Here is a 15805-nt window from a genome sequence, read left to right as displayed (position 1 = left end):
AATGATTTTTTATGGATTTCCTAGAAAAGGCAACAAGGCCTAAGCGAATTAACGGGGGATAATTCATGAAGGATGTGAAAAGAAAACGTTCATAGGCAACTATTTTGGATTAAAAATGTTAAAAAAAAAGAATAAATAGAGTCCCATTATTTTATTTTAAACAGATTGCATTGTTTTATTTTCTGCCTTTAGGATCAAATTCTCTGGAGATTAACAACCATATACTCCTATAGGCTTTGTTAGATTTGACCCATTATACCTCCTCCAGCAGGACTGGCGCGCGTCGTTTCTGTTCTACTCTCATTTGCTTCTCGTCCTAAAAAACCTCCTCCTGTCAATGCGTCCGAATTTGCTATTCAACTTCGCTTCTTTCTCAGCTTTCTTTCGGCATTTTGGGATTTCGTGTACTCTGTGCTTCTGACCTTTTAAACCCCTTTCCCTCCTCTCCTCTTTCTTCGTATCGATTTTGGAGGTAAAGAGGTGCATGTTTCTCCTCTGTCTGAATCCAAAGCTTGGGGATTTTATACGGTAGATTCTTCTCTCTAAACCTTGATCTATCTTTCTGTATTTCTGCTGGAAGTGAATCCCAGCGACTTTTCTTAACCTCTTGCAGCATTCTGTTTTGTTGGAAATGAACAATGAAAAGGGTCATTTGATGAGGACAGTATATTATCTCCATCAAGCAAAAGTTAGTATATAAGTGTCGGACTATTAAAAATCCTTCGTTGTCTGTTTGTTTGAAAAGAAATTTCATGTCAAGTTGATAGTACGACCTGTTATTGAACACCAAAATTAGATAGAGGACCCTGTCAATTTCCCATTTGAGGAATTTGGATGAAGTTAGATGACAGCTACTTTAAGAACTATATATCTGCTATTCAAACAGAAACTTGGAATCATTAGAGCAATGATAAAGTAGGACTATGACTTCTCACTTATTATTTGTTTAGTTTAATTTAATTTAATTTTTATTTTTTGTCAGCCTCATTCTTGGATTCTATTTTAGTTCTTTTATAATTTTTTGTTAGGATATAATTTTATTATCATAGTATAGATCTTAGTATGAAAATTTCAATTTATTGTTAGGGTTTATGGTTTATTATTGTCATGGTGAGTTGGGATTACTTGCCCCTATACTCCTGATTTTCAAAATAATGCCTTCTATGCCATATGATCAAAATTACCTGTGTACCCTTTTGCCTCACTTCTGTCTGTTTTCTCTACAAAAAGAATTTATAGCCCATTCAAGTTTCGAAAGTAATAGTGGGTCCCACAATGCCGAACTGCTGCTTGAGCTTGTAGCCCAGATCGTGTAGGCAGGGGCAGGAGCCTCTCCTGAGGAGCAGCTTGGTTGGTGTATGGACATTCCTGTTTCAATCTAGAAAGTTACAATTTCAGTATGCCTCTTTCATTATATGTTACTTACATTTTTCAAGCCTTTCAAATAGCATATGCACATATAGTTGCTATTTTATAGACAAAAAAAATGATCATATGACACCTTTTTGCTAAATCTTTTTGACTGTGGAAATCTAAAACTTATGCTTGAGTTTTGCGATTAGAATAGTAATCACTGCATAATTGTCCGGTATTTCTTTCTAACACAGGCCTTAAAATTTATTAAATTGTCCTTTCAATGTCTTATGGTTTATTTGTAGGTTTCCCCCATTAAAGTGACCTTTCTCTCTATGCTCACTTGTTTGCATGGACTCAAAAGATACTGATAATTGCTTTAGTTAGGTATTTAGTTTCTAAGGGATTTGCATGTTTTTAGATCATTTCTGCTAGCCTGCTTTAAAAACTGGAGGAACTGGTGGTTAAGAAGAAACAGAAATAAGTTAAGGAGTAATTTCCCTCCTTGGGATGTTTTCATGGAGTGATTAATTATGTCGATTTTAGTTTGTAATGTAAGGATCATGAAGTACAGATTTTTTAGAACCCTTGAATCACTTTTACGTGCATTGAAATGGTATTTTTATTTTCCCAAGTACTTTTACTTGCATTGAAATGGTAATTCCTATTTAGTTGTATCTTTCAAATGGTATTTTTATTATCCCAAGTTCATTTTTTAACCTGTCCATGTTTGAGTATATTTTATTATCTTTATATGTAAATATATGATTTTTATAGAGATTGAACCATGATAAAGAGTAGTGTCTTTTGGTTTTACTGTTTTAAAGTCATTCAAGGTGGTTTAAAATCCTTTGTTTTTTGGTGGCTGTAGTACTCCTCTTAGAGGTAGGATTTGTAAGCTGCTCCCATTTACTACTAGGAAACCAATATTATTAGTTATTTCAATATTTCAATTTTTAGCAATGTAACTAAAAATAGAATTTTATTTTGTTACTTATATATTCATTTTTAGAAAATTTATACGTTATATGTATATTGCTTGCTGGTATACAATACCAAATAGCAGAAACTTTTCTGGCGACTCTTGTGTGCTTCTCTTGGTAAGAGAATCTCCTCTTATGAAACTAGTTTGTGTAATAGAATTAAATGGCCATTTAAAAAAAAATTATAAATGGACAAACGATCTTGTGCTTGTTATGCTATGACGTCTCCTCGAAACATTGCTGCAATGATATTGTCTCTCATTCACCTTGCACTGTTGGAAAGCTTTATTTATTAAGAGAAACAGAAATTGTGAAAGTCTCAATTGACTCTTATTTTCAAAAGTCTCATCCTTTCTATTCCAGATGATTTTAATTTACAAGTTACCCTCTGTTTTCTTTCGATTTCTTGGCCTTTGATATGAAAACCCTGAATGCTTTTGTCAAAAGTCTTTTTGTCTCTGCCAATTGGTTCTCCTCCACCTGTACTGTTCCCTTCTTTTGCTTGTAATCTTTGGTAACTATTTTCTCTGATTGAACAACACTCTCCAAGACAAGGGTTTTGTTTCTAAAAATCCGTATTAAACAATGACTTTACACATTAAGGTTTTCCTTTTCTCTAAACCCTAAATCGGCTTTTTGTTATTTTTGTTATTGGAAATGAACCTTTGCAACTGTTTTTGACATTTGTGCTTTCGGTGGTTCAGCTCCCTTCTTCTCACCTCCTTGTTCTTTCAGCCGCTTGTGGAAGTGTTAAAGTTGGGTCCAAATCTATCCCAAAATGATTGGCCAAAGTAAATGAGTCTTTTCCTAACTAGTAACCACAAGATTTCCTAACATTGATTTATGGGGGATTACTACCACTAACACTTCCCCTCATCTCCCTGCCTCTGCAAACAAACAATAAGCCTTAGATGTGAACAATACAACTAGGTACAAACTAAATGGGACACGAACTAGGCCTAATAAAATAGATGTCCATCTGAAAATGGCTTGGTGAAGTTAAGAGGCCTTCTTCACTAATAACCGCAGGATTTTTCCTAACATTGATCTATTTGGGCTTATTCCAACTAACAGGATGAAAACATGATATGACAAATTTATGTTATGGCACTGTAATCAACTTTCTCCTTCAATTGTTTTGTGGGATGTTTAATAGTCATTGCTGAACCTATTGTATTCTATTGAACCTAAGTTTTAGCTTCTATTGTTTACATTTTTGAGATGCTATTGCTTGGTTTGAAACCTTTTCACACCTCTCCCTTTTGTTTGCTTCTTATGCCAAATGTGATTTTCTGAAACCAATGTTTGTGGAGTTGATTCTAATGATGGTATTGGGGTTGTATTTCTTTCCCATGTCTGTTACTGATTTGATAATTTTACATGACAGAGAATTCTATTGGTTGCTGAGATCTGTGTTATTCAAATTTACGCTTTCAAAAGTGGATTTTAGATCCATTTCAGACTTCATAAATAGCTTAGGCACATTCTTTTCATTTTGTTTTGGCGTGAAAGTTTTAGAATTTTTTCTGGAACTATTTTTTTTGTTTTTATATTCTGCTAAACCTAAGTTTTAGTTTCTGTTTTTCACATTCCCGAGATGCTACTGCTAGGATTGCAGCCTTTTCATCTCTTCCTTTTGTATGCTCCCTACATCAAATGTAAATTTCTGAGACCAGTGGTTGCATAATGAATTCTGACCATGAGTTTGGGGGTCGTATTTCTGTACCATGTGTGTTACTCCTTTTATGATTTTCCATGACAGAGAATTCTGTTGGTAGGTGAGATCTGTGAGAATCAAATTTACTTTTTCAGAGATGAATTTTACCTCAATTTCAGTGAAGAGATGGATATTACATCAATTTACATTAAACTAACATTGTGGTGTGGATTCTGATGATGAAATTGGGAGAGGTGTATTTCTTTCCCGTGTCTATTACTGCTTTGATAATGTACCATGACAGAGAATTCAATTGGCTGATAAGAATTCTACCTTTTGCTCTTGAGTTCACATATATACACGTCTGATCCAATACGAAAAACCATTTGGTGCGAAACCTGCGAAACGGTTATCTCAGCCATCCGATCATGATTGGACGGCTGAGATAGCCGTTTCGCATGTTTCACACCAAATGGCTTTTCGTATTGGATCAGCCCTCTTATCTATATCTTCCCCTCTTTGTAATCTTTTATAAAAAGTGATATTTGACATGTTGTGAAGATAGAGAATGGTAGAAAATGATGGTTGTTTTAGTAGATTAATGGCTTTGATTTTCTTTTACAGTTCTCGTAACTTTTTTAACATAACTCTTCTGTTTTCTACCAGAAGACTTGAAGGGTGTGCTGCATTTTTCAGACGTCAGCTCCAGTAAGTGCTTCTATTCCAAATTAAGAAGACACAAGGGTGTCATTTATGTTACAGACATACATATCCAGAATTGTCTGTGTTGAGTGTTTCACTTCCCTGTACATGAACTACATTGGGGTTTCTCCATTTTAAGCATGAGCCCATGAGATGGATGCTTTTCCTAATGGTATCAGAGCGTTTGCCCTTTTAATGAAGAAGGCTAGGCATATCTGCTGAGGTAGCTAAATGCCACTCCATGGCCTCTCTGTTGTCCTTTTTATTCAGAAAGTAATTCCTAACCCTATTTTGTCCTCTTTCTTTCTTAGACAGTTCTCTTCCCACCTGTCATTCACTTCTCCATCATCATCATGGCTCTCTATTCCGGGCAATCCACTTCTCAAGTGGCCCCCCTCTTCTCCAAAACCTCCATCACCCCCTTTACAAACATCACCTGCATCACAACCATCAGGAGAAGAACAGAAAGACATTGTTCTCCAAAAATTGGAGTATAATGTTACAGATATAGACATATCTGCAGTCTCTGCCATTTTAAAGGACCCATGTCTTTCAGAAGCTGATCTACCTGTTGCTTTGAACAGGATAAATGTCATCCCTCATTCCTGTCTTCTGGAAACCCTCGTCCAGAATAACAATTTTTCACCTAATCCAATACTTGTTCTCTACCGATGGGCATGCTCATATCCTGAATTCTGTCCTTCCCCCTCCCTCATCAATGCACTTGTCAACCTCCTTGCCAGGTCTCGCATGTTTGAGGCTGCCTGGTCCCTCATTCTTGGCCACCTCCACCAATCGTCCCCACCATTCGTCATCTCTCTCCAGACCTTTGCTCTCCTAATCCGACGCTATGCTCGTGCTGGCTTGACCCAATCTGCAATCCGCACCTTTGAATATCTGCACCATTCAAAACTAGTCCCTGATTATGGTGGTTCTGATGGATTGGATATGCTATTGGATGCTCTTTGTAAAGAAGGTCATGTTTCCTCTGCTATACGTTATCTTGACCAGGTTTCCTCTGCAGTGCCCCCTTTGGTCATCCCTTCTACACGGACATATAATATCCTTATCAATGGTTGTTTCAGGGTTCATAAGCTCCGTGATGCGGAGTGCATTTGGGGCAACATGCAAAAAGCTAATATAGAACCCACAGTTGTAACCTATGGGACCCTCGTAGAAGGCTACTGCAAGATGCGACGAGTGCATCGAGCCGTTGAATTACTAGCAGAAATGAGTATGAAAGGGATTGCTCCAAATGTGATTGTGTATAACTCTATCATTGATGGACTAGTGGAAAGTGCTAGATTTAAAGATGCACTGGCAATGCTTGAGAAAATGCCTCTGTACAAGTTGGAGTCGACCATCCTAACATATAATTCCCTGGTTAGAGGCTACTGTAAAGTAGGAGACCTTGCAGGTGCTAGCAAGATTCTGAAGGCTATGATTATACGAGGCCATCTTCCAACAGCAAGGACCTATAACTATTTTTTTGCCTATTTTGCTAAATCAGGAAAAGTTGAAGAAGGTATGAATCTTTATACTAAGATGATACAATCCGGTTATGAGCCTGACCGGTTTACATTCCACCTAGTACTGAAGTTGTTGTGTGAGAATAGAAACTTGCAGCTGGCATTGCAGATTATAAAAGAAATGAATGCCAGAGGATTTGATTCTGACACTGCAACATGCACAATGTTGATTCATTTGTTGTGTAGATTGCAGAGATGGGAGGATGCTTGTGTGGAGTTTGAGGCAATGATAAAGAGGGGCTTAGTCCCCGAGTATATTACTTATACCAAGTTGATTCAGGATTTGAGGATGTCAGGGATGATTGAAATGGTGAGGAGGATTTCTGACCTGATGGATGGAGTCCCACACGGAAGGAAATTACCCGATACATACAAACCAAGGGAGAAAGAAGAAGCCCATGAGATGAGGTCAAAAATAATGCAGAAAGCACAAGCAATGTCAGATGTTCTTAAAACATGTAGAGATCCAAGAGAGCTTAGAAGTAGGAGAGAAGAAAGTGCTGTAGCAGGTGCCAACAGGTTGATTGATGACATCAAGAGAAGAGTTTATGCGACGTGAAGGAGTTCATGATGATTATCTACTGGTTTGTGCAAATAACAATTTCGACAGTCTGCTCCTGCTATGTTTCAACCTGAACTGGACAAGAAAATACTCCAATTGACAAAAGTCATTGCTGCCAACTACCCTGAACTGTACTTTGAAGAAAGCTCACATAATTCCCAACAGTGACAACTGTGTAGTCTCCATCCCTTGGCGTGGTTGGGAGCATCATTAAGTCTTTTCTTTTTTGTTATTTAATTCAGTCTCAGGATCCTCATTAATCATCGAGCCTGCAATTATTGGTGCTTACGTTCTGTTTTGGTTTGTATGGATACTTTTTGTGCACGTTTAGAGTGGAAATTAGTTTGGACCTTAAGAGTGCTCCTACATATTTAAAGTGGAAAAGTAATCCTGCAGTCTTCTTCCCTGTTAGGCAGCCCTTTTTTTTTTTTTTTTTTTTTTTTATCCATTATAGTTTAAACGAGATACTATATTTATTCAGGTGATAATCTCCACGATTACGATAATTCGGTTTCAATTTGACAGGTGGAGACACAGGTGGCGAAGGATGTAAAAGAGTAGAAAAGCAGGGGCATTCCGTTAAAAAAGTGTAAGTAAGAAGAAAACGACGGCGCGAGGCGTGCTTCGAACTCATGGAGTGGAGTGTCCACTGCAGAGAAAAGACGGCAGCCAGTCAACATTTCTACTCCAGAATAAATGCGAAAAACCCGCCCACTAACAAATCTCAGAATCTCCTCGTCCTCACGTGCCAACTCTCATTAAATCATCATTATTAACTAACAATCATTAATGCCACTAAAGTTTAATGAATAAAAACATTCTTTGTTGTGGAGAGGCGAAGAGCCCAAGCCCATGGATAGAGAGTAGTACTAGGAGAAAACCGAAGCCAACTTTTGCTTTTTATTGCCGACCTTTAATGTCGGGGTCCTCCTTCTGGAACTCGGAAGCAGTGAGCTTCTGAAAAAGGCCCCTCTGCTTCTGCTTCTGCTTCTGCTGCTACTGCTTTCCCCCTTGTCGTGTAAAAATCCGAGCTGTATCTTTTTTCTACTGATTTATCTTAGCTATATTTGAGACTGGAGGAATACTGGTACCAGTATTTTGGTGTATCAGTTTCTGTGTCGTTTGTGTTTTTACTCGGGTCCCTTTTTGCCCAGTATGAAGAGGTTTTCATTGTGAGAAATGGCGGTTCTCATGATGGCCAATGATGAAGGGAAACCGATCTTTCATGATTTCTTTGGTGTAAGCTGTAAGGAATCGCCTGTTCTTTTAGCCAAGACCGGAGTGCCAGACACTCGTCTATCTGAGGCGTCCCCGTCTGCGTCGGTGGGAGCTTCTTCCGGTGGTCATGGGCATGTTTCTGCCAGCTCTGATCTGGGTTCAGGTTTGAATATCCGGATGTTCTCTTCTTCCGTTGTTTCTTTTCATTTTTTTTTTTTTATTTCTTAAAAGCTTGTTCCTCTTTTCGGTGGTTTGCTGCTTACATATTTGCGTTGGTGCTGCATAATGGTTCTGTCATTCTGCACTCCTTCTGTTTATTTTTTATTTTTTGCACTTCTCTTTCAGTTCATGGCATTCGAATTAGTGTTTTCCACTCAACATCTTACTTTCTTCATTTCATTTCTTTCTTTCTTTTTCCTTTTTTTTCCCACTATTTCCTGAGGTTTCCATCAGTACGTAGATTGCAGATATGGAGGTTTTTTTCCCGTTGGATTTTCATCGATTCTTTCTAATAGATAATTTCCTCTGTAAAGATCCCGGTTGTTTAACGGTCGCTTATGCCGTAATGTGAAGTATTAAGTTTGTATTTGTATCGGCTTCTATTATTGTTGTGTAATGGCCTTTATTGTTTTTCCTTGTTATATGTTTTTTTTTTTTTGAGTGTATTTCTCTCTTTTATGGGCACTCGAGTTTGAGGGTTTATAAGTTTGCAATCGTTTTATGCGTATTCTTTTCTATTTGGATAAGTAGGATTTGTTATCACCTACATTTGCTGTCAACTTATTATTTCGATATTTTTCATTTTGTTTGTTGGTTTGTTGGTTTGCATTGGAAAGTCTATCTCTTTTTCTGATCCAACTGCGGTAAATGAAACTTTTTATTTTTATATTTATAGGACGAGGATTGTCGGGTTTTTTATTTCACCAAAAATTTCGGTTCTATGTCCTGTATCCCAACTTCGTTAGGGTCAACTTTCTTTTTATGTATTGTGTTGCCTTTTTCTGTAGTATTCATCTGTCAGATTGGAATGTTGCTGGATGCTATCTTGTTTTTAAGGACTATCACAGATCTCTTACTAATGCGTAATTATTGGAGTCCGGAAGTTTTATTAATTAAACTCTTAGCTTTGAGTTTGGAAGATTTGTTGCTTCATTTTTCTTCCACTACTTCCTTGGACGGGATGTACTATTTTTTGGGCTGACTTTAATTTAAATATTTTTTTTTCCTTCCCATTCTCATTGGTTGCCTTGTTTAACCATTGGTAGAGAGGCAAACTGGGAGCAATTTTGAGGGGGTTCAGTTTTATGGTCCAAAGGGTGATTTTTCTGGGGCTGAGATAAGTAACCGATTTTCTGGACGAAAGAGGAGCAACTCTGACTCTGCTTTTATGGGTTCCACTAGAGATAGGATGTTGCAGATCCCTCCTGAATCAATTGAAAGCTCACGTCTCACAAAGGTTTGGCAATTTACTCATATGCATTCTTGCTAGGTTATTACAGCAAATGATCCATATGACAGACAAGCTTCTATTTTGAAAATGAGTCTACCATTGGTCATAGTGATCATGTTAAATAGTCTTTACCTGTTTCAACTATTTGTGGAGGACGTTGACCCAATTCTCACATTCAGATGCAGATTTTCCAAAATGAGTCAGGAAGTGAACGACCAAGGAGAGCACATGAAGATGAATTGTTCTTTGGCATGCTACCACCCAGACAAACTTCTACTTCTCCACTTACATTGCAACCCCCTATTGGCAGTAGACATGATCTGACTGTGTCCAACTGGGACCGTTCTTTGCCTAGGAATGCTGGGTTCATGGTGCACTATCCCCCTCGTGTTAGTCAAATTGCTAATATTGATAAGAATTCTTCAGGCAGAAATAGGGATGCTAGTGCTACTACAATGCTTATTTCTCAGCCCGCTGCAGATGAAGGTTCTAGAACTGGCATTAAAAGTTCTGGTGTTCTGAAAGTGATTAATTCCAATGCCGGGGTTTCTGAGAGACTGCCAACTGCATTTTTGACCAATAATAGTCGACCGAATGCAAGTTCCCCCACTACAGAAACAGATAATACTAACCTGTCCCGGTAAACCTATCATGCAGTTATATGTTTTTTGTATCTCTTTTATTAATAAAGCTTATGATACCTTACGTTTATTTCTTGTTGTCAGTTGCCGCAGTCTTACAACTACTAGTCGGCAAATGACCATATTCTATGCTGGCCAAGCCCATGTTTTTGACGATGTTCATCCAAATAAGGTCAGCTTAATGTTCTCTGGATATCTCTGTATCTAGGAATTATATCTAGTACACTTTATTTATTCTTTTGATCAAATTAGGTTTCATATTTTAGTTGTAAAGGGTGGACTGTGGGTTTCGGCTGAAAATTGTTCATCATCCATTAACTTTCCTGTGTCTTCAAATTGCTAAAATATTAGAAGTATTTGATAAATCCACAAAAATTATATTTTCTCTTGCGTTTGTCAAGGATTACTTTCGCTGTAGGTAGAAAGTTGGTCATAATCTTTGACATGCCAATATTCTGGATCAGGGTTCAAAAAGATGCAGTTGGTACAGAGTGATGGCCCTCAGTCAGGAGAGAAGTACAACTCCTGATTTGTTTAACTTAAACATGTTTCAAATACATTGGAAACTAAAAAATGTGAACCAAAAGTGATTCAATAAAATAAAATAAGCAAAAGGAAATAAGTATTTTTTCCTGAATAAAAGAGGAAAAAAAAGAAAAATTCCAAAAGACAGAAGCTCCCTTCGGTATCTAAGTTTTTTTCCTTTGAAGAAGGTGAAAATTTTATCCCAGAGCAAAGCTTACACAAATACAATCTTAGGAAGGGGTTGCCCCACAATGAGGGATTGGTGGGTCACCCCTTCTTTAACTAAAGAATCAGCAGCACAATTGGCCGATCTCGGTACATTAAGCTGAGAGCATTGAAAACTAGCTATGATATGCAAAATCTCACGATAGCTTATACATGTAGTTACATTTCGTCCCTTGAGGTTCTAGGTTTAGCTTATACAATTCAGAGGGCTAGACCTCCTTGGGTACTTTGTCCCAGATCTTGTGGGAATAACATGTGTTTCCCTTCATTTTTTCTACAAAATATTTTATTTAGTTTATTTCTTTTAATAGGAAGAAAGATGATATCATGTTGAAAACTGTAGGATGAAAAGGGTAGAGGTAAAAACAAGAGCTTAATTGTATTTTTTAGGAGAAAAAATAAGTTTAGGAATAAAAAGGGAGATCTAACTTCACAAGTTTATTGAATTTAGTAGGAGAACAAAAACAATTTGCTGCTGGGTATGAAAGTAACAATATTATGTTCTTCCAGAAAAAAAAAATAAGTACAGTAGTTTCACGTAGCAGCTATGGGATGTGAAACTCAAAAATGTAGAAAGAAAAGCAAATGCACTCAAAAGCACAATCAAACAATAGGCATGTCTCTCTTTAAAGGTGTTTATGTCACTTGCATCTCACCATTGGATGTTTCAGCCTTTTGTAGTCTGTGCCTCTGGTAATTCCATTTAGGCCTTTCAGATGACGATGCTCAGATGCGACATATAAATACAGTTGCTAAATGGTGATTCTGAGGTCGGATGCAACTTATAGACAGTTGTATATAACCTGAGGATGCTTTAGGTAGCCTGCTTAATGGTTTATTTATATTGAATCATTCACAGACTCACACCCTCGGAATGGTTCAATAACAGTTGCTCATAAACAACCTCAGATCTTAATTATTCAATATAACAAAAGTTGTTTAACAAAATGATTCAATATCAAATGAAGTTTTGGGCCACCTTAATGGTAGCTGCTACTGTGTTTTGGGTCACAAGGGCTTTATTTAGTTTCTGCTGATATTTCATGTTATTCTCATCAAGTTCAGCATCAAATTTGTCATTATTTATTTTGTCATCTATCTGTTTCCTTGAGATGGGTTGTCATCTATGGTTATACTCTCCAACATGAAGATTGCCCTTAATATGTCTTTGCTGCAGTGTTTTATTAAATATATAACATGTTTCCGGATCTTGGTTATTTCATATCAGCATTCACAAAAGCTTTCAGTTCCAATGTGCTTGCAAATTCTATATGCCTTTGATGTGAATAAATAGAGAGAAGAAAAGAAAAAACAAGTGGTCTTGTCTGTTTCAGGTCACCCCTGCTTTCAGCATCTATAGCCTATTCAGAGAAGACTATGTGGAATTGAAAGGTTGGTTAAGTAGTCGTCAAGAATGAGTGGGCCCTTGCTTGTAAGAGTGCCCTCAAATTATTTGCAATTGATTGTGTAATTGCATCCTCATCGAAATCTGTTTCCAGGCATGAAGAAAATGTCAGAATTAGGTTGATGGTGGCTGTGGAGAAGAGGATGGTGGTCGCATAAAATGAACACAAGTATAACACAAAATACAGTTGCTCTTTATGATTTTTATCCCTTTTAATACTCTTTCCCCATCAATGTTGTAACATATTAAAATTTCAAATATTTCTCACTGTGCATTTCCTACAATTGTCTGGAGTCAAAAACCTCAAAACTAACTATATAAAAGGCAATAAAGACTGGCATAGGTCTCATTTGCTGTCATCTTTTCTCTCCTAAGCTAAGACCAATAAAGACTGGCACCAGTCTCATTTGCAGTCATCTTTTCTCCCCTAAGCTAAGGCACCCACCCCCCACTGCCTACCCCTTACCCAAAAAGAAAAGTGGAAGAAAATGAATTTTCCAAGTAGCTCAGCCAAATGATGAAAGCTGGCTATTCTTGTTCAAAACCTGGGTTAAAATCCTTGAGATGCAGATGTATCTGTTGCACTTAGAACAGTCTTGAGTTGTTACAATCCTTCTCATGATATCAAACAATCCAGATTTCAAGTAGAATAGTAATCCCCAAACAGTTTTTGAAGTGAAAAAAAAGTCTGGTTCTTCTGTCAATTGCTTTCTTTTAGTAGTTAACCCAATCCAGTGTCTGGCAAGTAGTTGGGACCTCACTTGGACAATGTCTTAGTTTCCAGAAAGCAGCTTCTGCAGTAGAAAGGTCAAAACTATCAAACATATGATTATGTAAGTTATAGACAGAAGTAGATGTACAGTCCAAAACACTAGTAGGGATGTCCAAAACATCCCTAGCCATACCTCTTAAATTGTGATATCCAAGAGTTGTGCTCCAATTGGAATAAACACATCTCATTTAGGAGGTTAATATAGGTTAATACAACATAAAACAATAATAGGGGTGTTACCATTTTGGTGTTATGTTTGGTAATGCACTCATTGAAATATCTAATTAAACATCTTTCCTGATATGGACCTCTCTCACATCAGATGTATTGGTTCTCAGTTGAATCTTGAGACACCGCAATTGACTTGGATCTAATCTATTCTACTCGGACTTGGTTCCATATCCTGGTAGGATTGGGTATAACCCATCCAGTTCACCCCATGATCTGAATGAGGAAACTAGGGAAGAGGCATCTGAATTCATATCCAAGGCATCACAGTTTGCTGGATCGGGAGAGAGTTTTTTAGTTTCTCACTTGATGGGACCTCTATATGCATGTCTGTTGGTTTGATTTTTACATGACATTTTTGAGTGGTGTTCTTTTCTGTTGTTTCAATTTTGTTTCTTTAACGGTATTAAGATTCGTTGGAAAGAAGTCCTTGTAACAACAGCATTGTCACATTTTGCAACAACAACAGGCGGATGCAATAATGGCCATGGCTGGATCAACTGGGGGATCATGGTCCACAACTTACTCTCCCAAAACGAGTATCCGCCCACCTCCTGAAACTTTCATGACGCACAGTGGAGAGAATGATACGGCCATTAACAACAATATGACTGCATTTTCCCAGGAATTGCATGGGAGGTCATCAGTCCTAGGGACTTCCAGTGGCATTTTTAACCAGGCAGCAAAAATCACTTTTCCTAACCAAGGTGGTACTCTCAACTACTTGAGAACATTATGGATTGATTCTGTTTTGCTGATTAAAGTCGTTATCTCTTGTTGTTTTTAGGGGTCAGTCCTGGTGGAAGGGCAGTCAGAGATGCTAGAACTGCAGGTCAAGCAGCAGGGCCTGATACGCAAGGCAAAAAGGAGGTATGATAGAGGCCGTGGGTCTCTCGACCTCTGATCCTGTTGTCGATTTAAGTAAAGATATGATTTTGGTTTTAAATCTTGTAATTTGAATTCTCATGATTTTTTGTTTCTCTATCTCGAAAACCCTTCTTTCAGTTGTGCCCCCGGGTTTTATCTTATACATAACTTGATAGGCTTTCATCATTTCAGTAACTGGGAAGTGTTAGAGTTGAGATGGCTGCACTATGTTTAACAAATATCCCAAAACCTGAAAATGCAGATGCCAAGTACTGGTGCAATGTGATATAAATGAATTAACACATTTTCTAAATCAGTTGCCTGTATCCACATGATTGGCTGCTGCACTCAGACCTTATGGCGGCCTACCTGCACTGCGGGTGAAATGGTCGGAACAGTTCATTAATCACAGTAAGAGATATATGTACGAAATTGATACAAAATGCGATGCTTATGCCTGAACTATCCTTTGATCTACTCTCATTCCCAAGGTAATAAAGTTCTAGTTGCGCAGGTTACATCCGATAACAGTTGAAACCTTGGTCTTAGGAGGACATCTCAGAGATGATGAGGTAATTTCTGTTAGTGCTACAATGAATCTTCTCGAGTCTAAACACATGAGAAGCATGAGAGAGGTTCTGGTCATCTGGAAATGGATGCCATGTATATCTTTGTGGCTTCTTTTCACAAAACCAAGTTGTCCCATGGTCCCTCAACAAATGAAGTTATTGCCATGGTTTGGAGGTAGCAAGGACCCTTTGAAACTCTCTTCTGTAGCAGATGTGCAGCAAGGAACAAAATCCTCTCGTATCACAATTTCTACAAAAGACGAACCATTGTCATAAACTTTCTTTGCTGTCTTCGTGGGGAGATAGATAGAAGATACAGTTGATCGTATCCTTCTCAACTGCACTTTCATTTTTTTATAGATCTGCTTCCCCCTCAACATTCGCTGAGTTTGTCCTTCTCTGCACTTCACCGTTGTCACATGGGAGTTCTATTGGAGTCGGTGACTGGGTTGCATGCAGAAACGATCTACTTCGTCATGGGCTGCTGAATCCAGCTCTGTTATTGCTGATCTGAGACAGCAAAATTGCAGGGCAAGAAGGGAGCTTGGAATGTATGCCTATTAAATTTCATATCGACTAAGTTTATTATGAAAATAAGTCATTAATATCAATACCATAGTAATTACTTAATTAATTGAACATAATGGCAGTTAATTTGGTATAATATAATTTAAATTTCATATCAACTAAGTTTATACTCAAACAACATGTTAATAATGTAAACCATCTTATATATTTGTAATTATTTTTACTTTTATAAATTTAATTTATACCCCCAATCAATTATGTTAATATTGCTAGTAATTTGTTGATATTTAAATCAATTTATGTGTTGCTTATTTATTAATTTTCTATTCTAATTTTAATTTTTTTTAACATTCAGTAAATTATTTTTTTATCAAAATTCTTCTAATATAAATATAGTTAATTAGTTTAATATGTTAAATATATCATTTAATTATTAACATTAATAATAATTTATGTTTGAAAATGAAGAAAATAATATTTCTTGTAACTATGAGGCCTAATAGCTTTCAAATCTATAACCTAAAAGTTTTTTTTCCTAATATGTTGCGTCGATAGCCCTAACTACTACTTAGAGGCCCAAATTCCTTGCTT

General features: G+C 37.2%; 2 protein-coding genes across 8 annotated transcripts; both read left to right on the top strand.

The window, feature by feature from the left end:
* The first annotated feature begins 234 nt into the window (after positions 1-234).
* LOC137946981 (pentatricopeptide repeat-containing protein At5g11310, mitochondrial) lies at positions 235-7174 on the top strand. 5 transcript variants are annotated; one of them, XM_068793274.1, is made up of 3 exons: positions 235-528; positions 4660-6220; positions 6411-6536. In XM_068793274.1, the coding sequence occupies exons 2-3, from the start codon at positions 4927-4929 to the stop codon at positions 6452-6454; spliced, it is 1338 nt and encodes a 445-aa protein (XP_068649375.1). In that variant the 5' UTR covers positions 235-528; positions 4660-4926; the 3' UTR covers positions 6455-6536. The 5 variants fall into 5 exon arrangements, with proteins under 5 accessions (XP_068649375.1, XP_068649374.1, XP_068649373.1 ...); XM_068793276.1 differs by having other exon boundaries at positions 239-528; positions 4663-4701; positions 5781-7174; XM_068793275.1 differs by having other exon boundaries at positions 239-528; positions 4660-4701; positions 5781-7174.
* Positions 7175-7513: 339 nt separating this feature from the next.
* LOC137945863 (protein TIFY 8) lies at positions 7514-14303 on the top strand. 3 transcript variants are annotated; one of them, XR_011111026.1, is made up of 6 exons: positions 7514-8167; positions 9270-9460; positions 9634-10094; positions 10180-10267; positions 12180-12419; positions 13720-13791. XR_011111026.1 is itself a non-coding variant. In XM_068791930.1 (6 exons), the coding sequence occupies exons 1-6, from the start codon at positions 7966-7968 to the stop codon at positions 14124-14126; spliced, it is 1260 nt and encodes a 419-aa protein (XP_068648031.1). In that variant the 5' UTR covers positions 7629-7965; the 3' UTR covers positions 14127-14303. The 3 variants fall into 3 exon arrangements, 2 of the variants coding, with proteins under 2 accessions (XP_068648031.1, XP_068648030.1); XM_068791930.1 differs by lacking the exon at positions 12180-12419 and adding an exon at positions 14038-14303 and having other exon boundaries at positions 7629-8167; positions 10189-10267; positions 13720-13957; XM_068791929.1 differs by lacking the exon at positions 12180-12419 and adding an exon at positions 14038-14303 and having other exon boundaries at positions 7637-8167; positions 13720-13957.
* The last annotated feature ends 1502 nt before the right edge of the window (positions 14304-15805 follow it).

This window comes from Aristolochia californica, unplaced genomic scaffold, assembly GCF_029961685.1.
Source record: "Aristolochia californica isolate CCGP_79_NKW_82.1479 unplaced genomic scaffold, dmAriCali1.0.hap1 SCAF_12, whole genome shotgun sequence".
NCBI lineage: Eukaryota > Viridiplantae > Streptophyta > Magnoliopsida > Piperales > Aristolochiaceae > Aristolochia > Aristolochia californica.
The sequence above is the reverse complement of the archived record's forward strand: the minus strand, read 5'-3'. Positions and strand labels throughout refer to the sequence as shown.

Coding starts and splice junctions, on each gene's coding strand:
- LOC137945863 (XM_068791929.1), top strand. CDS start 7,966: ATGGCGGTTCTCATGATGGCCAATGATGAAGGGAAACCGATCTTTCAT. Junction 10,095..10,179: donor GATAATACTAACCTGTCCCG/GTAAACCTATCA, acceptor TCTTGTTGTCAG/TTGCCGCAGTCTTACAACTA. Junction 13,958..14,037: donor AATCACTTTTCCTAACCAAG/GTGGTACTCTCA, acceptor TGTTGTTTTTAG/GGGTCAGTCCTGGTGGAAGG.
- LOC137946981 (XM_068793273.1), top strand. CDS start 4,927: ATGCCACTCCATGGCCTCTCTGTTGTCCTTTTTATTCAGAAAGTAATT.